The sequence below is a fragment of the Montipora capricornis genome, chromosome 6 (assembly GCF_036669925.1).
Source record: "Montipora capricornis isolate CH-2021 chromosome 6, ASM3666992v2, whole genome shotgun sequence".
NCBI lineage: Eukaryota > Metazoa > Cnidaria > Anthozoa > Scleractinia > Acroporidae > Montipora > Montipora capricornis.
The window spans coordinates 56406382-56428010 of NC_090888.1; the positions used below are offsets into that span (position 1 = coordinate 56406382).

At 41.1% G+C, this 21629-nt stretch overlaps 1 protein-coding gene across 1 annotated transcript in view; it reads left to right on the forward strand.

The window, feature by feature from the left end:
• The window catches only part of LOC138052566 (exportin-4-like), a 36616-nt gene extending 15444 nt beyond the window's left edge, over window positions 1–21172 (forward strand). Inside the window, exons 9-21 of the mRNA XM_068899106.1 lie at window positions 632–806; window positions 3528–3912; window positions 5764–5970; window positions 7181–7559; window positions 8316–8490; window positions 9433–9726; window positions 10488–10554; window positions 11438–11548; window positions 12166–12254; window positions 13905–14035; window positions 15905–16028; window positions 17066–17158; window positions 20186–21172. Coding sequence (XP_068755207.1) covers window positions 632–806; window positions 3528–3912; window positions 5764–5970; window positions 7181–7559; window positions 8316–8490; window positions 9433–9726; window positions 10488–10554; window positions 11438–11548; window positions 12166–12254; window positions 13905–14035; window positions 15905–16028; window positions 17066–17158; window positions 20186–20383 — 2428 coding nt within the window. The 3' untranslated portion in view covers window positions 20384–21172. The remainder of the gene's footprint in view (window positions 1–631; window positions 807–3527; window positions 3913–5763; window positions 5971–7180; window positions 7560–8315; window positions 8491–9432; window positions 9727–10487; window positions 10555–11437; window positions 11549–12165; window positions 12255–13904; window positions 14036–15904; window positions 16029–17065; window positions 17159–20185) is intronic.
• Window positions 21173–21629: the final 457 nt, after the last annotated feature.

The following is a 21629-nucleotide window of genomic DNA, read 5'->3' on the forward strand; positions in this document are numbered from 1 at the left end:
CCTTCATGAATGAGTGATACTCATTCATTGAGGTTATGAGGTCATTAGGTGGCTCAAGAATTTTGCCAGGGATGCGAATTGCAGATTCGCAGCCGAAGCACCAGTATCCTTAAGCCACTTCAGCTTACATTGGTGGCTTTTTGATCAACCCCGGCTGTTTCCCCACTATTACTTTTATTATTATAAATTTTATCCCAGTGATCTGACCCGTGATCCAATCCAGGTTTTGTCAACGCCGGCTGCAACCCCGGTCAAGGTGGCACTTGAGTTGGTGGGGGCTGTTTGGTATTTTGATTGTAAAGCACCATGTTTCACCAAATTCTATTAGATTGTGAGACATTCTTACAATGTATTTGTGAGGTCCACAGACCACACAAAGAATTTTACTATCGGAGATCATTGAGTAATAGGGCAGTGGGTAAGACGAGGAGAAAAAGGCAATGAGTCCACTAATGAAAATCACTGTTTTAATAATGTACATGTTCATAGTCCAAGATCTGTCAAGAATGTATCTCTTTATTGTTATTCGAACTTTGAATCCAAATTAATGTGGTCTTCAACATTAGAAAAGTCACTGTTAAACATGCATGAAAAAGTCTTTTAATTTTAGAGCTTTTTTTTTGTCTTTTAGTTTGGAGATGAATGGTCAAGCTGCGTTGGGCCTTGGCAGCATAGTTAATCGCTTGCTGTTTGTTTTCCCCTGTTCATCTTTTCAATCTTTACAAGCTGATACACTGAGCCTTTTCATTGATACCATGACACACCTGACTTGCTCTTTTCTTCAAGCAGTTGCAAAGGAGGAGGAGGTGCAAAAAAGTGATTTTTTTTAACCATAACCAAAAAGACTTATACATGTAGTTGAAGCATCTGTTTCCAGTTTTGAATAAAATCAATAATGCACTCCATAAATTTTAGATTTTTCCACTAAGCCCAATGGTTGCAATCATTCACCGCAGATTGTTAATTTTGGGATGATACTGAATAGGCCTTTTTCGATATATTAAAATTCAGCTTGAAAGAGAGGTTTAGAGGACAAAGAGAAAGGAAAGTGGATGGCATGTAAATATTCATTTTTTCACATTCATTCTAATGTGTTTCTGTTGTTTTTGTCCTCACTGCCTCGATCACTATCAAGCTGATTATTGGATATTTCAAAAATATCCTATTTGTAACACAGATTTAAAATAACAAGAGCAGACTAGCCATGAAGCATACATTAAACAAAAAAAACTAGTGTAGCACTGACTAAGGTGAAGGTAAAGTAGAAAGATAACAGCTTTAAACTTGCTGATCTTCCACTTTCGTCTTGGAGGATTATTGTCGTGTCATAATATGGCAATTAAAACCCATTGACTACCAGACCACCCTCCACTGACGAGTAAAATCATCTGGCATTTGACAGAGTAAAAGCTATGAAGTCTCACTTCTGGGAGTTAATGGGTGAAAAGAATAATGACAGTGAAAAGACAGGGCCAATCGTGTGGGTGACCCTCCTGATGCTGGCATGCTGTAAATCAATGAACTTTGCAACCAGTATTGGCTAAACAGACTTGAAACAAAGTGTAGAGCTTGAGTAACATATCTTGTTGCAACAAAATTGGGTGTTTGGAATTTGTGCCAGGTCAGCATAAGGCATGTGTTATTGACCTAAAAAACTTTGCAGGATAACAGAACTTTGGATTGCCGACAATCGTTTGATTACCATGGTTTGGTTTTACTGGTTTTGATTTGAAATCATGATAATCATTTCAACTGATGACAATATACATTGGCCAGTTTTTCCTCAGTGACCTGCCACTGCTTCTCTTTGGACCTAACCGGGCCTTCTCATACAGCTTGTCTCCAGCAGATTCTTTTGGAGGCTAGCTCCTTCCAGCTACTGGTGTCTACTTCTCTTGCCTTGAGGTCTCTTTTTGCACATATCAAGGAAGCGTAGCTGTGGACGTCCTTGTGCTATTTTGCCTGAAACCAGCTCACTGTAGAGTAGATCCTTTGGAATCTTCCTATCTGGTATGCGGTAGACACGTCTAAGCCAACGAAGCCTGCACTGATGAAGCAGAGTGTGCAGGCTAAGGACCTCTGCTTTGGCCAGTACCTCAGTATTTGTCATGAGGTCTGACCACTTGATACCCAGAATGCACCCCAGGCTCCTCAGATGGAATATGTAAAGCCTTCTTTCCTGTTTCATGTAAGGAGTATAGTACTCACTCCCATACAGGAGATTGCTGAGGACACATGCCTGATACACAGCCACTTAAGTGTGGGTGGTGAGCTGTCCATTTTCCCACACACTGTGTCTGTTTATCTTGCTGTCCAGGGAGAGGTCATCTGTCACAGTAGAGCCAAGGTAGGTGAATTCGTGCACAATGCCTAGGTTTGGTTCATTTACCATAATTGACGGCGGCTGCTCAATGCCTTGACCTAATACGTTGGTCTTCTTTATGCTTATAGTCATACTAAAATCTTGGGTGGCATAGGCAAAACTGTCCATGATTTTCTGCAGCTGCTGTTCTGTATGGGAGACCAGGGCTGCATCATCAGTAAAAGGCATGTCCCAGATGACCGACCGTCTGTTGAACCTTGTTCTTGGCCCTTTGTCGAGAGAGATTGAATAGCCTCTCATCTGACCTCATGCATAGGAATACACCCTCTGTGGACGTGCCAAATGTGTACCTTAGCATAACGACAAAGAAGAGACCAAATAGAGTAGGAGCCACCACACCCGGGGGGGGTACTGCCATATATGGGCTATATAGGTATGTGCCGCTGTGAAGGGTATGGTTTTCAAGCAGTTTACTCTAGCATAGGGTATATAAATCAGAGCGTTTGGGTCTAGAATAGGGTATCATTTTTCACGAAACTGACCAGTCGCTTGAAGATTTTATCAAGACTAAGGAAACCAGAAATTCCCGCTCAAAAATATTAAAAAGTCGAGTCGGCAAAGTTTAAATTTGCGCAACTCAGCCTCAACAGTGTCGATAAATGGCTATCATGAGAAACTTCTGGATATTATTAACTCTCAAGTATCGGTATTTAGACGGAAATCGGTGGGAGTTTACTCTAGTATAGGGTAGCAAAATTCAGCTGAACTAGCTCTGGTATAGGCTAAGGGTTCCAGGGTCCCAGCGGCACATCCCCACCCAGAAATTCCTAAAGTACCCCCCCGGGCCACCACACATCCTTGTTCACACCACTGCAAATGCTAAAGGGTTCTGATTTGGCACCGTCAAACTGCACTTCATGTTGGTGTGAAATGACATTGTCACACTGAGTAGCTTGGGTGGGCATCCAATCTTGGCAAGAATCCGGAACAAGCAGTCAGGACTCATGATGTCAATGGCCTTCATGAGATCTGGGAATACAAAGTTCTCTTATCCTTTGATGTTTGAGGTCCGTTATTCTGTGAAGTTTTACACCTTATGCTAACTCGGAGTGATTACGAGTAAGAAAGTATTATTCTGTTGTTAGTTGTCTTTAGTTGTGAAGTTGACATTCCCTTATTAGTTGTGTTGCCTCTTTATCCACAGCTTAACTCTGAAGACACAAACTATATTGAAGCAGTGGAACAGTTCTTGGAGGGATGGGCTAGCCTTTTGGAACACTCTTCACAGTTTCCATCTGGTGTTTTTAATGAAAGTGCAACAAAGATTTTAAACTGTTATATCCAGTGCCATTTAGCGGCACCAGAGGGTTTACGTGGGACATTTTCATCTCAAGCAAATGGTGGAATTCATATGAATGAAATCTGCGATCTTGATAGTGATGATAGGGAACTATTTGCGGGTCAGTTATGTACAATAGGAAGTTTTGGACGTATTATACCTGGACATTCCCTTGCTCTTCTTACAAAATTGTTAGAAAATAGAATTGGACATTTTGAGGGCTATCTTGCCTCCATGAAGAATTCTTCAGGTAGGTGTTTGATCTAACTTGTGATAACTTTTATCTGCTCGACTCGTCATGTCAGGTTAAAACACAACACAAATAATTATTATTCAAGAAAACTTACCTTTAATGGTTGAGCAGGGTCATCATCATCATCATAGACCTAAATGAAACAGCCATTGTCGCCCACGACAGGCTGCTATGATGATGATAATGAGGGGGATGGGGTTGGAGCTGCAGTGAAAGCACTTGCTGTTGATGATCAGTGTGCCCAGAGTTCGATTCCTGAACTTGTCCTCACATGGATTGAAGTTTGTTAATTTAAAATGGGCTCTGGGAGGCACGGTAGCCTCATGGTTAGTGCGCTCGACTCCGGATCGAGTGGTCCGGGTTCGGGTCCTGGCTGGGGACATTGTGTTGTGTTCTTGGGCAAGACACTTTACTCTCACGGTGCCTCTCTCCACCCAGGTGTATAAATGGGTACCAGCGAATTTAATGCCGGGAGTAACCCTTCGATGGACTAGCATCCCATCCAGGGGGGGAGTAGAAATACTCCTAGTTGCTTTATACTACAGAAACCGGAGATGAGCGCCGGCCTGATGGGCCTTCTAGGCTCGTAGCAGACTTTACCTTTACCTGGTGACCTTGCTCTTGGGAGATGGGGACTAACCCTGGGATAAATGTAATATCTAGCATCCTATATCCTGTGGGGGAGTAACATTACTTACCAACTGATCACTGACCCCATTGGCTCAGTTGGTTGAGAACCAGACTACCGCACCCTGTGGAAAGTCATGGGTTCTAACACTGGCTGGACCAACACTTTGCCAGTCTTAAAATAACTGAGGAGAAAATGACTATAGTTTTTAATGACATCTGCAAAAAAGATAGACTTTGGAGTCTTCTCAGATAAGTAAACCATAGGCCCTTTTTTCATCACCCTAGCTGTCAACATTATGGGACAGATGGTATGCTGAAAGTATAGCCTGCATGGCAGGTCATAGAAAGGGGAAGGGAAAGGGGAAAGTGCATGAAGGGAGCGCTCCCCTTGCTTTGCACGCATGCTTTTCTCTTTCCCTCCTCCTTTCTAGTGCCTTCCATGAAGGCTAAGTAGGGCATCATAGAGTTCCTGGTGTTGTGTTCTTTTACTGACAGGATGTGATCAACCCGGCTGGATTAGCTGTAAGGGTTTCTAAGCAAGTGAGACCACAAAAACGAAATGCAGGCAGGTAGTCAGGCTGCATGTGGGTTGCTCCTTCAATACAAAATTATCTACTCTCAGCTGGTTTGGGTTAAAGGTAAAAAGGCCCTTACTCCGAGGGTTTTTCTCCGGGTACTCTGGTTTTCCTCCCTCCTCAAAATCGACTCCCGGCCTATTCCATCAGGCTGTGGTGCTGTGCTCCGAGGACATGGGTCGTGTTCAGGGGCCGAGCGCCTAGCCGGCAGCACAGCTCCTTCGGCCTGACCTCGTTGAGCTGCGCTCATAGTAATTCAGTCTCCGACTGCGAGAAAGGGCGATTAGCAGATCACATATGATCACCTATATTTTAAAAGGGTAACACGTGGCAGTGGACTAGAGTTACTGATAAACTTGTGGCTCTCGGTGGGCATCCTTTTACCCCCCATCCTGTGCAAAGGTACAGCTACACAGATCAGAGGAAAGTTGAAATAGACCTCGATCGAATGAGACAGGGATTGAACTTGTGACCTCCAGCACAGAAGGCTGCTCACTAACCGACTGAGCTACGCCTGTCTCTTTACGGTCTGGTACTGTATTAGGGACAAGCTTCAGCTGTATGAACTCTGGGTTTGTGAGTGTTCAACTGAACTCTTTCATATCATTTTTATGTGTTCACATGTTCACTCATTAACTTCTAGTTTCTCCAGAGATTTCAACTATGGACAATTTGTTCGAAGATCTCCACTGGTTGCTGTTAATTTCTGCTTATCTTCTTGCTGATGAAAGTGAGGGGGAGACACCTCTTATCCCTAGTGTGATCATAACGTATTCAGCAAGTTTAAAAGATCAAGTCAATGTGCAAGCTTGTTTGCAAACTCTTTGTGCGTCACAGAATCAAGCTCCAGGTAATGTGCTCCACCACATCAAAATCTTTTCTTGCCTTTGCGGACACAGGATACGGACTTCTATTTCAGTACTTTTCTTCTTTATCCAAGAGAATGACTACAAGTGTTAATGGGAACTCACGTAACCCAAGGGTTGAACTACTAGGCGTCTCTGTAAAACTGATTTCCTCTTGGTGTAAGAAACTCTTTTAGGATTCAATCAAAAACATTTGTTTCCTGCTCCGGAAGCATAATAAAAGTTAAAAAGTTTTACAAACTCGGAGCTAAAAGTTAAAACTTATGAAATATTTCGTCCGTTTTTCAACCGGACTTCATCAGTCAATGATGTGAATGTTAAAAAGATGAATTTTAAAAAGGTTTTCAACGCCTCTAGGGGGTTAGAATAATTGTGTCATAGATGGCTGCTAATTCGTAACCATTGTCTCTGTTTAACGCCGGTCAAACGCAGGATAAAAGAAGCTATTCAAATTAAACTTACAAAACCGGCGTTAAACAGAGACAATGGTTACGAATTAGCAGCCATCTATGACACAATTCTAACCCCCAAGAGGCGTTAAAAACCTTTTTTAAAATTCATCTTTTTAACATTCACATCATTGACTGATGAAGTCCGGTTGAAAAACGGACGAAATATTTCATAAGTTTTAACTTTTAGCTGCGAGTTTGTAAAACTTTTTATCTTTTAGGATTAGTATTAGGTTGTGATTGTAGGGATTGTTACTTGTGTAATAAATAGTGCTGGGAAGGATGGGACGGAATTAAGTTAATCACTTGCCGAAAAACTATTTCCTCATCAATCACTCGCTGAAAAACTGTCGTCATTAACCCTTTGACTCGGAAGCTGCCCTGAACCGGCCATACTTAGTATTTTACTCTGTCTAACACCAGAGTATTTTACTCGTCAATGGGGAACCCCTGGGAGTCAATGGGTTCATGTAATTTTACAACTTGTTGGTTATAAATAAATTTATGGTGAGAGAGATGGGATGGAGTTTCAATTGAGCTAAACTATTTTAATTAGCATTTTAGATATGTGTAAATGAATGTTGGGAAGACTGGCCAAACACGTTAGCAAAGCTAATTTAATCCCAGCAAATGGCCATGGTAGGATTTGAATCTGATCATTGGAATTACAGTCATCTTATTATGGTCTCACATTCCTGTTTGAGATCATAATTATTATATCCTGTTTTATAAATGTTCATTGCAGGGAATTCAAGTCTGGCATTGGACTCCTCAAGCATCGACCCTGTGGTGAGGCTCACAACGGCCATCTTCCGCTTGGCAAACCTTGAAAAAATAGCTTTGACTTCCGGTTTATCTGAACTTTTAAGTCCCCAAGTGGGAAGGACAATTGTGTGGTGTCTACGGCACTGGACAAAGTCTTATCTATTGCCAGATGAGAATGAGTATGAACAGCTAAGCGTAACTCTTATCTCCCTTTTTGGTGTGGGCACCAAGGGAGGTGAATGGACCGTGGGATTTCTTCTTGATAAAGTTAGGTCGAACCTGTCTGGCTGGTCGGCAGAGTCACAGATTGTGGAGGACACAGCCACGTTGCTCTTAAGCTTGGTTCATACCCGACACAGGTATGTGACTTATGTTTACATTAATTCAGTTCGCTTAATGGTATTTTGGACTACCGAGAGCGGTACCTTTCATTTCAATTCATGCTAGTCTCCAAAGAGAACATGGAAAGTTACCACGGGTAGATGTTGGGTCAGATGTTGGTTCATCGATGTTGATTCATGAATTTCGATTCATCCAACTTCCCGACTGACCAGCAACGAATCAGTGGTGTGTAAGACATTCCTATCCGCATTAACCCTTTCACTCCTGTGGGGTTCCCCATTGACGAGTAAAATCGTCTGGCGTTAGACAGAGTAAAATCTACAAGTCTTAGTGGTCCTTACAGGAGTAGGATGCATAATAACAAAACTTAATTTGTTTCCATATACACATGCAGACCAGCGTATGTACTGTTCTATGGCCAATGTGAAAAACACAAAGAAGCTTTGCCGAGGTACTTTGCCTTACACCGTATGTTTAGTAAAGTTACCTTGGCCGTGCACTCTTTCTTTGTCATTCTGTTTTTTCTTGTCATTTAGCAGGGTAAATCTATAGGGGAATCTGCTGATTTGATTGTTTACATTTTGGCTGATTAACACACGACTTCAATTTGTTGGAAAGACGTCCCGGTATACACAAGTTGACTCGGAAGGTTAAAATAACGTTTACGTTTAAGTAGTCACCTCAATATTAACGATCAAAAATTTGCAAATGATAGTTGGCAAAAAGCGGACCCACAACTTCAAAAAGATGATGGTCTTTTTTTATTTCTTCAGGGCGGCGTTGGCCATCACATTTGACAGTCTCTGGCTCCTGGCAGAAGAGCACTTGTCTACGACTGCTGTGCTACATGAATTACCCCCTGATGTGCTGCGATATCTGACACAGGCACTGGTGCTTGCTGCTTCCGCCGCCGTTGATGAAGCTACGAGAAAGAAGTACTTGGATCAAGTAAGAGTTCTCCCGTGGTTTACCATTTTTTGGGGTATTATATGTATTATGCTCGAAACTTGAACCCCCCCCCCCCCCCCTCCCCTTCCTTCCCGGGCAAATCCGGGCATTTGATCTTTTGAAGATTGGATCGTTCAAATTCCCGCCCCCTCGGGCCAAAATGGTGTTCAAATGCCCTAGCCTTTCGTCGGATTTGTCTGTCATACCGTACTAAAGAACAATCGTCGTCGGCTCCTGTCGTCTTTAATAAAGACTTTTGAAGATCTTTTTTGTAAGCCAATCGCTGACAAATGCTATATCTCTTCCTTTAAACTCTTCCATCTCGTCCCAACACGTGTTTTAAAGCTGTTAGCGACTTCGGCGCCGGAAAAAAAATCATTTGAAACCTGACACTTCCGGTTCAATTTCCCCACCCCACGCAGGCACAGGTCAAATTCCCCTTCCTGTGCCCCGGGCACAGAAGATAGTCAAATGCCCGTGGGGAGGGGGTGTTGAAGTTTCGAATTGATCGGCGTATTAAGCTGGCAAGTAACAGCCTTAGGGATCTGCTGAATCATTCATATCACTGTGACGGAAGCCAAATACAATACTTGTTTTGCCGGTCATTTAAAGCACCGTGGAAGATTTGCGGGGCGGTATGAAATTGAATGTAACTTGCGAGCACGCTCTCTTCGCGGGTTGCTCGAAAAAGATGGAGACTTGGGAGGGTGGTTGAATAATGAAGCTACAGCAGTATAAATTTCTACTACCTTCGACTTCGAGTCTTCTGTAGCTTATTGTTAAAGCATCCGAACTCGTAATGAAAGGTCACAGGCTTGACGCTTGTATCATGCATGCACTTTTTTTTTCAGACTTTTTCAAGTAAGCTTTCATCACTACTGATGGTCCATGATTTTTTGACTGTACAGTTAGTGAACAAATCTCGTTTCGTTTATCTTACAGCTCTTGCAAACCTTGCAATCTTTCCTCTTGGGCATCTGCCATCAACCAGACTTTGCCAAACTGTGCCAAAAGGAAAACGTCAAGAGCCAAGTCCAAACTCTGCTCGAGTCCTTCAGAGGTGCGGCTTTAGCTACCAACAGTCGCAATTTCCAAACGTTGTTTAATTATCTTCTTCCCGTGCTAAATGTCTGTGTGGTTATGTTGAGTGTGTATCAAAACTGTCCAGAAATGGTGATCCAGGTGTTGGAGTTTTACGTTGATGTCGTAGACGCTCAGATTTCTTTTCTCGAGGAGGTAGGTCACATAAAATTTGCTTTTAGAGCGACTTCGTATGACCTTAAATCGTATCCAAACCGAATTTGCCCATCCACACGTATCCGAAACGTATTCGGATTCACTCTAGTACTCAGGACTCCTCAATTAAGGAAACAGAGGTGATAGAGTATGAGCCATGAAGTCCTCGACAGCCATCTTGAGAATTGATTTCACGGTAAGGAATTGGGTAGATCTTCAATTACGTGATCCGGATTGAAAATATCCGGATTTAGCATCCACACTGTTCCGGATACATAGCGGATTAAAAAATATCCGCTCTGGAGAGCGTATTCAAAAAGTTCCAGATTCGGCCACGAAGTGTCCCTTGAACTTTAAGCATTTCCTCCCTATTTCCAACAATTAGGTTAAGGAAAGGAACTTTAGGAAAGGAAAGGAACCTGATTTAAGGGTCTAGTCGTTCTAGCGCTGGAGCACTAATTGGGGACATTGTAAACTGAAATTAATGATGAAAGCAAATCAAGTCAAAGGTTAGGGTAAAGATTAATAAGGAGTTATTCGTTTAAATTTGATAGTTTCTGTGTAAACCCGCAGTATCTTCCACCAAATTTGGGCCTAAGTCATTCAGTGTATTTGCTGTAATACTTTCAGTGATTAATGAACATTATTTGGTTTAGTAAGAAACCATAAAATTTACATCTTTATCGCCAAAGCTTGGACATGCGCAAAACCGTGAAACTGCACCTTTAAGGATGCGACCTTGTTTTGGACCTTGTTTTCAGAATGACGTGGTGAAACTTTACGAAGCCTGTATGGCACTTGTCCAAACATATGGAAAGTGCAACTTGGGTGAGTACTCTTCATCTGCATGTGAAATTTCCAAGGTCCAATCGTAGTCGGGATAGTGCGTAAAGTATTATAAACTATTTTCCCAATCCTATAATGCAATACGTTTGGGGAGGTTCTTTACATAAAAACAATGCAAGTTAAGGACGGTGCCTACTAATTCAAAGGTATTTTTGCGCGGTTTACTGGCTATGCGGGAAAAGCAGATCTTAACAAGTGTTATTGAAATCCAAGAAGAAAATTGGGGATAACCACGCATTTTTCGAAGAAAATTAATCAACAATATTGGTAAAAAGCTTTAAAATACAAAGCAATTTATGGCGTTCTTTTCCAAATTCAAGCTTAATTATCTCTGAAAATTGCGTGGTTACCCCCAATTTCCTTTTTGGATACCAAGAGCACTTGCTAAGTTCTGCTTTCTCCGCATAGTTTTGAACCGTGCAAAAATATCCCTGTATTAATAAGCACCGCCGATAGGAAATCCGAGTATCTCACGTTGCGCAGGACGTATGCGCAATAACAATAGTAGGCACCGTCCTTAATTACTCTTGGACTGTATCATGCTTCAGTGAACTGGATATCCGTTGTCTAAATGCAAGTAACCCCCCAAAATGAACTGTATTATTTGATTTGCGAAAATAGCGAATTGAAGGGGAAAAACAGCTTTTTTTTTTTTTTTTTTTGCCAAAGTCAAAAATGAAATCGTCATGACTTGGTTCCAAAATATTTGATAATTAAAGTCGTCGTGTTTAAGGCCTTTATTTACCGGGATAGACTGCAAAGAGAAGCCAGGGACTTGGAGCTTACATTGAATTTGTGTACTTCTCGTAGTCCAAGTTTCCAATTTTTCAGACCATCTATAATTGATACTCCTTATCTTTCCCAGGAAAAGTGAGTATTGAGGCCTCAGCAGAAGATGAACAGCTTAACGACCTTCTGTTGTTGATGAAACTCTTGACAAATGTGCTGTCCAAAGACTTCTTGGGTTTTTGCTCAGGTGAGTAAGCAGGGTCTTTTTGCTCCCATATCCTACGGCACGGGGGGAGGGGGGGGGGTGGGTAAAGTTACTGATGACTGACTGGTAGAATATGAAGAGAGTATTTGTCTTCATTTTGCTTGTAAACAAAAAGAGGGCAAATGAAAATCATAGCTAACGTCACAGAGGCGGAACCAACCCCTCCCTTGGATCCGCCGATGCATCGTAAATTGTTTTAAAACATTGTTGTCTCGTTTCGAGTCAGCTAACACAGACGACGTAAATTGTTTTAAAACATTGTTGTCTCGTTTCGAGTCAGCTAACACAGACGATTTTGATCAATTCAAAGATATCACGAATCTAATAAGATGTATTTTTTTCCATTGTGATACTAGCTCGGGGTTAAACTACTAAAAAATTGAGGAAAGTGAGCACGAAGTTCGCCAAGGACTTTCACTCTAATAATTTTACGGCAAAAAGTAGAGCGAGGTCTTCGATGAAAGGCATCATCAATCATACCTCGAAGTCTAAATAATTTACACCTTTTTTTCTTCTGTCGATGACAAATTGGTAGATCTTGTAAACAAAGACAACGTAGATTAAAATGTGTTTTTAAAAGTGGTCCCTATTTTCCCTAGGCGACAAGACACCAAAATTGTCAGCGGCTGATGTAGCACTTTATGGACTTCATGAAATCATACCTCTTATGTCACCAGACGTGCTCATGGTGAGAAAAACTGGACTACACTGCTTGAGATCGTGGGTCGAAATCCCCGCTGGACCGGGTGCCCGTTTCTCGGAAGTCCCAAAACATTACGGGCCATTTTCGGGTGTCACAATTCACTTCGTTTCTCAAGAACAGAGGGGATTTATGACGTAAAAAGTCACAGACATTTTGCTTTTTCTTACCTTGAAAACATCTTAAAAGATCGGCTTTCCAAAACAAGCGGTGGCAGTTTCACAAATGGCCTTTCGGGACTTTCTAGAAACGGGTCACCTCGCAGCTCTTACAAGCAGCTCTCACCTGATTGGAGACCACCCTTGAGGTTTAACAAAAGAACAAATAACAGAAACAATGGACCCTAGGCCTAAAACAAAAGGGCCATTGTTTCTGTTATTTGTTCTTTGGTAAACCTCAAGGGTGGTCTCCAATCAGATGAGACCTTGTAGGAGCTGCGAGGCTACCGCTAGAAACCGGCCCCCAGCACTTGAGATGTTAAAATGACCTTTGCGATGTTGGGCTTTTAAGAACGATGAAACCTAGGCCTCGTTTAGCAACAATTTTTGTAGGATGTTAATAACATTTACAAGTTCCAGCACTCATAAAAGTCTCCTTGACTCATGGCTGTTTCGTGGCCTCATACACTATGAGTCTTTGTGAGGGGGGCTGACCACAACACTGAAAATTCCGTTCAAATTTGCACTCTTTGCAAATAGCGTGTGTGTTGTTTATCTTCCCACAAAGTTTATGAATGCACTAAAGAGTTGTCAAGACTGGGCCTACGGTTTATAGTCCTTATCTGAGATGTAATTACAAAGACAGCACTTTACCCTTAGTTTGATCTCTCGCATGGTAGTCCGATGCTTAACCAACTCAGTGAGCCACCGATGCCCGAGATGAAAAGAACAGAGGACATAGGGACGTAGTTACATAGTCCCAAATGTGTTGGCCTATCTCATATTCAGGTTTATGGTATCTTGCAAATTCTACTAGCTATGATAAAAAATTGCTTACTTTTTTTTCTTCAGATTTGAAAGTGTATTTACTGGCATAATTTTGAGTTTTGATTTTTATCCAAAGGCCGTTTACTTTGAGTGTAAGTTTTGGATTTCGGGGTCCGCCATTACTCACTTTCAAAAGTGACCGATTGGACCTCAGAGGGTTTGATCCAGGGAAAAGTGACGTCAAAGGCTCACTGGCTTAAAATTTCAGCGTGTGAACGTAGCTTATTATATATGCAAAATGCGAGTTTAAAAGTCTGTGAGCCCAAAACTCCTGTGCTGTGTATTAATTCTGCGGAGTACGCTGACACGCATTGCATAAGAATGGACCATTAAATAGAAAAAAATCCAGTTAAAATAAGCAGGTGTCTTTTTGAAATCAAGGCTTAAAACTTTGGTCGCTTAGTGTTTTGTTAACATAGTTTTGAAATCCGAAGAAAAATAAGAATTGAGTTTTTGGTCATAGGGGCACTTTAAAGGACTGTCATTTGCAGTTTGGCCCAGGCCCCCACAAAATTTGTATAAATGTTATTTCATTTAAAGTTAATCCTAAATAACTTCATGTAGCCTGTTTGATCCCCGAAATGCAAAGCTTTCTTGAAGCTTAATCATTCTCGAACTAGGGTATTAATCTTCTGTTTATTATTTGCTTTAGTTTCCAGTGCTTTGCTCGGAATTTTTTAAACTGACGACTTGCGTATGCGAGATGTATCCAGAAAAGATGTCTTCTCTACCGGAAGCTCTGTTTAAGAACCTCATGGCTTCGATAGAAGTGGGACTCACAAAGTATCTTTTTAATTCTTTATGTAGTATGCGTCTTAGGGTTAAATTAATAGACCATTTTACAGTTGTAGCTTACTTACCTGGCCTAAGAATGGAAGCGAGGCTGCCGGTAACCCTGTTTTGATACAAACCTCCGCGTTTTTCTCGTGTTAATTAAGACTAATTAGCATTACAACAACGCAATTTACATGATAAAAGCAGGGAGATCTGTATCAAGACAAGGTAACCGGCAGCCTCGAAGCCATTCATAGGCTAGGTCACTGAGCAAACAACTGTAAAATGGCCTATTAAGTGGCGCGTCCAAAAACTCCAATCCACTGAGGAATAACGTGACCAATCACAATAAACGAAGACACCGGCGAAAACAAAATACGTGGAAGAAGAGATTTTCTTATCAACTTGACGATGAGACATTGCGATAAAAGTGAAAAATGCAATAACGTCTTGTTTAATTAAAACGCCACAACGCTTTGTCGTTTGCTTAATGTCATTTTCAAGTGAATTTATCGGTCATCAAGATATCACTATTTGTGCCAAACTTTTTACGTGACTCAGCGTGCGAATATTTTATTGCATTGCTGCTATGTTTTTCACCGTTGTGTCTCAACCATTATTTGCATTTCATTTTTGCATTTATATTCGTGTCTAGTTTTATTCAATTACAAGGGGTTACGTTTATGCAAACGTTGGCCGTGTAGCACTTATAACTTATATTTCAACAGAAACGCTCACATGATTTACGTGGGTAGTAACATAGCACTTCACATCACCCTTTCATAGTTAATTCTGTTGAAATATAAGTTCTACACGGCCAACGTTTGCCACTAGTAGGGCCAACGCTCACATGGTTTACATGGGTAGTAAAATAGCACTTCACATCACCCTTTCATAGTTAAAACTAGTTTTATTCAGTTTTATTCACTAGTATTATGAAGTTTAAGCAAACGTCCCAACGTCGTCGCTTTTTATCCAAGAAGTTTTTTTATTTTTCACTTTTATTGAAATGCATGTTTTATCGTCAAATCGCTAAAATAAGCCAATGGAAACTCGAGGCGCGTATGTGTAGTCCATGCCAAGTACGGCAAAGGCTTCTCGTGATTGAAGAAGTGTATATATTGTAGGGAGCTTAAGCACGCAACGTTTTTGAGACGCTGACGGCAACTGGAAGTGAGCTGTTTTCCCTTTTAACTTGTCTGGATGATTAGTGGGGAATACTGTTCTAGCAGGCGAAACGTTCACTTCCGGTTTACAGACATCCGTACAATACATATATACTTAATTGACCACTCCCCAGAGGGGCTTTTCAGGGCCAATGAAATACAATCAAAAGCGCTGCGTGCTTTAAGCCTCTGGGGCCCGTTTCTCGAAAGTCCCGAAAAGTTCCCGAAAAGCCATCTGTGAAACTGCTAACCGCTTATTTTGGAGAGCCGATCTTTTTACGTGTTTTCAAGGTAACAAAAAGAAAAATAACTGTGAAGTTTGACGACTTAAATCCTCTCCCGGCGTTCTTGAGATAAAAGAGAGTTATGACACCCGAAAATGGCCCGTAAATTTTCGGGAGTTTCGAGAAACGAATACTCGGAAAAAATCCGAGTGCCCCTTTTGCAGGAGTCGAACCTACGACCTTCCGATTATTAGTTTAGATGCTCTACCACTGGGCCATATTGCTTCTGATTGGTTGAAAAAAGTTGAGCGAGAGTTTTTGGTGAATCCTCGAGTTAACGCGTATTGCTTAAAACTGTGCCACAGTGACACCAGGAATCATAAATGTGTTTTAGTTCATGATCTGGGATATTTGTTACTCCTAATGCCGTTTACCATTTGTCATACTCACCGAATTTAGCGTAGTGTTTTTCTTTACATCATCTGAAGTTATGGAACCGATGTCACCAAGATGTCCCTGGAAGCTTTATCCTCCTTAGCAACTCATTGCTTCCTTGAAATGCAGAAAAACGTGAAAGTTGCAACGCACGAGATTTTGCGCCATTTCCTGAAGGTAAGAGGATGTGTTAAATCGTTCGCGTTGATTCGTTCGTCCTTCGGTGTTTTATAGACCGAATGCATAAATGGCGGCCAAAAATGTATTATTTTAATAATAATAATAATAATAATAATAATAATGATAATAAAGTGTTCTCGTTTGTTTCACGATGTGGTCACTTGTGATGTATCGATCACAAGGCACAAGTCAGTCTACATCACAAGAGACCACATCGTGAGACAAACGAGAATACTTTATTGTTATTGTACTTCACCACGATGAATTCTTGGGTTTCACTCACGTGATCAACAGCCATGTATTTCAACGAAAACAAAGGAAGACGTTAGCATAATAATAGCTTTCAATTCCCGGAGGATTGGATCGGGACACCAACATGGCGGCCGTGACGTCATGTGAAATGCAAGAATAACAGCAACCTTTTTTACGACATGTATTGTTTTGTTTATCTGCTAATGAGACTCACTTGCCTCGCTCTCAAGCAACATTTCTTTCGTATTTTGTCCGTGCAAAGGAGTTACTTTTCTGCCTCACTCCCCTTTTTTAAAGCTAAGAACGTTTCTGGAAGGTCGTTTTTCCTCAGAATCATCTTTTTTGCGATACAGCAAATTTCTGGTTCAAAACTCGTTATCAACTAATATTTCTGTGAAACACTCCAAAATATGGTGACAGCCCCTTTCAGCTGGCTGTATTAGCAGAGCGGAGAGGCCACTATATTTGTCTATATTTATATTATAATAGAGGAGATTAAATTGTGGTGCCAGTTTCCAGTGATAGCCCTGCACTACTCGAAAAAGTATCAGGATGGAGATATTTAGCCTAAAGCGAACCAAATGAGCACAATAAATCGAAGACTGCACTGTCAAACTGAAAAAAACATGCAACGACCGCGAGGTCGACGCAACAAATCTCACGTGCCTAGGGGGCACGCACCGCGTGCAAAACGAAACTGTCAGCATCAGTCGCGACAAAATATATATTTTCATATGTACCGTCTCTTATGTCCTCTTTTCAACTTTGTTTTTTTTTTGCAGATGCTGTTTGACATGCTCCTTCTGCATTCGTTCGACATGGATCTTCTTCAGCCTGCAGCCGAAGCGTTCCTGGCGTTGATTTGCTGCCATCAGGTGACTATAATCGTCTTTCCTCTTATCGTATGAGTACACGTAAAACGGACATCCAGACACTGTTTGTTAAAAGAGGGACTGGGATTTGCTATCCCGCAGGTTTTTAGAATTAACAAGAAAATTGATGCCGAAAAATAGTCCTCTCGGTCCATTGTTGCAAAGTCTGGCCTTTCTGACACTCTGTAATAACGAAATATTACAAGCAACTTGCTGCAGGAGTCCATCATCCAAGAGTAAGATTTACCCGAATTGGCCAAGTCTCCATCGTCAGAAAAGTGTCTATTTTTAAACAAAGTTTTGCGGCAAAATAAACAATCGACCAATTTAATCGGCTTACTCAATGTTGTACCTAATTCAAACCTTGCGGGAATAAAACGTTTTGTTTCGGGTATTTTCATATCATTTAAAGTGCCCCTGTGACCAAAACATCAATTCTTATTTTTCTTTGGATTTTAAAACTATGTTAACTAAGCACTAAGCAACCAAAGTTTTAAGCCTTGATTTAAAAAAGACACCTGTTTATTGTAACTGGAATTTTCCTATTTAATGGTCCGCCAGTACTAAATTTAAGTTCTTGAGAGAGCTGGATCGAGGAGAAAATGACGTCAAAGGCTCACCAGTTTAAGAATGCAATGCGTGTGTACGCGGCTGAATTAATATGCAGCACGGGAGTTTTGGGCTTTCAGACTTTTAAACTCGGGTTTTTCATATTTAATCAGCTTCACTCGCACGCTGAAAGTCGCCAATATCATCAAAAATACAAAATTTACGTTTATGCAAAATTTTGGAGGGACAAACAAAGAGTATTATAGTATTTTTTGATATTGGCTCATTTTAAGGTCAACACTAATTTCCATCCCTCAAACTGACATTGGACATTTCGTAACAATTACACGACGCAATATCCCATGTTAATATTGACAAGCTTACCGCTCTAAAAAGAATGAAAACAGGCAGAATTACAGCTTTAGTTCAACAAGAAATAGCGTTTCTAAGCTATGCCGCGCTGATCTACAGTATTTAGGTCTAAAAACCCCGTTGAAGACGGTTAACTTTCAATTGTTTTGCTGTGTACTATTATTTCAGTACTCTAAAAAATTCAATTTTCTGGGAGGTTGTCTCGTTCGTCTAGTGGATATCGGAAACTGTAAGGTGAAGCCATCGATCCAGGTTCAACTCTTTGCCTCGCCTATTGTGAATCTTCTCAGCTTGTTTAAAATCTTTGTTTCATTGAAGTAGATTTGAAGTCTAAAGTAGACTGTACGTCGTATAAGTTTAATAAAAAGGGAAATGTCAGTTTGAGGGATGGAAAGAAGTGATGACCTTATTTTAAGCTAGTGAGCCTTTGACGTCATTTTTCCCTGGATCCAACCCTCTGAGGTCCAATCGGTCAGTTTTGAACGTGAGTAATGGCGGGCCGTGAAATCCAAAACTTGAAGTAAACGGCCTTTGAATAAAAATCAAAGTTCAAAAGTTTTGCGAGTCAGGTGTTAAGCAAACACACTTTTAAAATCAGCAGAAAAAAGGACGTGATTTTTTTTTTTTAAATCAAAGGGGCACTTTAAATTTGAATGCTACATCATAATGCAAATAAAATACACAAAGAACCTTAACCCGGGGAGATTTGAATTGGGTAGCACATTGAGTTAGCTGATTTGGTCTGTTAATTATTTTCCCGCAAACCTGGTTTAAGGTGATTCCTCAGAAATTAAAGTTCCCGATGAATTTTTTTAAAACTTTCCCTGAATGTTCTCTACCAAGCACTGTTTCGAAAAAAACAATAAAAATGATAGGTCACCATTCTCGCTTAAGAGATATGATGGGCCAATCTTACCCAATTTATGCTTGTACTCGTGCTATTTAGGCGCATTATTCATCGGTCCACGTTACATTTTGCGGTAGCTCGATAGGTAGTTTATAAAAGTAATACTCGGAAAAAAACTTAACAGGTAGAAAATGTCGAGCATATAGAACAATATTATATAAAATTTGTGGAAACATAACACTATTTGAAACGACGTGGACGTAAAGCGTTCGTAGAGTCGTTATTTTTGCGGTCATAATTTGCATCACAGAGTAACGGGTTCCAACATGCTTTCGCCTAGATCTTTTTTTGCTTCCGATAAATTTTTTTAGTTTTCTTTTAAATTAAAGGGCACAATATGCACACTATTATTATGCAATAAAAAATACAGGTCACCATGCTCGTTTAAAAGAAAATGAGCATTTATTTCGCTATCGAGCTTAGCTTGAGGGAAATTTCTTTCGCTGTGTACGTGCACGCGCTAATTTGCGCGCGCTAATGACGCAAAAATCGTGCGCAGTAGGGATGCGCAATGCAATACTGAGGAATCACCTTAAAAATAGACACTGGGGACAAACCTGATACCCGATTCATACTCTTGGGTAATCGACCCTTCTTATACGTGATTTCTTGTGAGTTGCAAGGTATGCGTAGCTGTAACCATCCACGAGGAAAACAGTTTTTTCTCCTGGGTTGGGTACAGCTCAAGGATGATTAGGCTCGAGTAGACGCTTAACACGAAGAGACCTTGCTCCTTTTGTTGTTACACTAAGTTAGGTTTTGATCGAACCTGCACCGCTGATATTTGTCAATATAAGTCAGAAGAAGGACACGTGACTGTGACACGTGGATACTTCCTTCAAGTTCTCAACTTATCCTGCCAAATGCAGATTGAAGAGGTGCAAAACTGATAACCCTTTCTTTGGAATTAGGAACTCGCGACTTTCGAAGGGAAAAGTGCATTACTCGGTGCTTTTAGCGCCATTTTCATTTGAGCTTTAGCCAATCGTAGCAATCGTTAACAAATAAGCCAATCACAACGCAAAGCAAATTCATGTAGCCGGTCCTAAGGGCGGGAAAATGCGTGCGAGCATTCAACCTTTAACAAGCTGATCATGACGTGCCAGATTTTATACCAGCCAATTGCGATGCTCAGCAATGCAAAACCAAATCAATCACGTAACTACTGTTTGACTCAATTGAACACCTTTATATTGTTTTAGGCGTATTACACGGAGTTGGTCCGCAGTCTTCTTTCGCAGCAGACAGATCAAATCGTGTGTCAACGACTTCTTCAGGCCTTCAATCAGCTCACGCCTAGCGATATGAAGCTATCACTCGATAGAGCAAACATAGTGCATTTCAGGAAAAGCCTAGATGTCTTTCTTGGAAGTGTTAAGGGATTTTTATGCGTTAAGTAGAAAAAGATGCTTGGCGAAAGAAATCCAGTTCACTCAGCTGAAATTTGCTCTAGCCGCGAGCGTTGCCACCACCATTTTTTTCGGCTCAATTTCCGTTCGTGTTCGGAAAAACAACCCAACGCTTATTTTTCTCGGCGTCAACTGGAGACGATGATCACTGCAACAACGACATGCGCAATGGATCTCTTTATCTGCGTCACGCGTGGATATCTGGCTAACTGAAACCGTCCAATGGCGAGAGTGTTCGTAATTTGATCTGTTTTTGTTGTTGGATTCTCACGGTTTCTCTTTTCTGGGCATGTGATGCGAACAATTATTTTAGATTTTAGCCCACATTACCACTTTTCCGGCCCTCGTTGAAAACAAAACGGAATGAAGTCTGTCTACCTATCTTATATTTGGTACCGATACCACCACCCTGTATAGGACGGTTTACTCCCCTCTCCCCCACCTCTTTTATATCCAGAAACTCGCGTAATAAGATCCCAATTCAAATCCCCCGGGGTTAAGATTCTTTGCGTATTGTATTTGCATTACAAGACGCATGGAGGCGTTTACGCGGGATGGGTCGATATAAGCATCAAAACTCTTTGTGGCGATAATCACAGTCTGTTTACACAAGCAAACATGCTTGCATTTAAGTGGCAACGAGGGAAACCTAGAATTTGAACAGTGGAGTGACAACGACACAAGGAAGTTTCTCACATGAAGTAAATTAAGAAACTGATCAGTCCCTGTCAGGTCATTTTCAGTCTTTGGTAATTGTAAAATTCAGTACAGCCAATTCAATGAACAATGCATGAGTCAACGAAACCGCCTCCTCCCCCTCCCACCCCAACCCGGGACAAGGTAGGGATTAGAAGGAAATAGTTTGGGATTTTATGCAAAATCTGGCCCAGGAAGGTGGGGCATTGCACAGAGTTTGGCAAATTTAGCTGTTCTGTTGGGTGGGGTATAGGTGGGGATTTTTCGAGAATCTGCTCATTGCACAAGGTATCAACTTCCACCCAACTATTAAGTTTACAGCTGAAATTTCAGAGGAGATCACTTTCCTAGACACAACAGTAAGGAGAACGTTTCGAAAAAGAATCTATTCTCGACATCAAAACATATCACAAACCGATCGCCACTGAAACCTTCCAATACACGCATTTTACCTCGTTACCCGCCCAGTGCCAAGAGAGGTTTTACCTGAAAGGAGAGGCTATGAGGCTCCTCCGAACAAACTCTTCAAAAACAACATTGT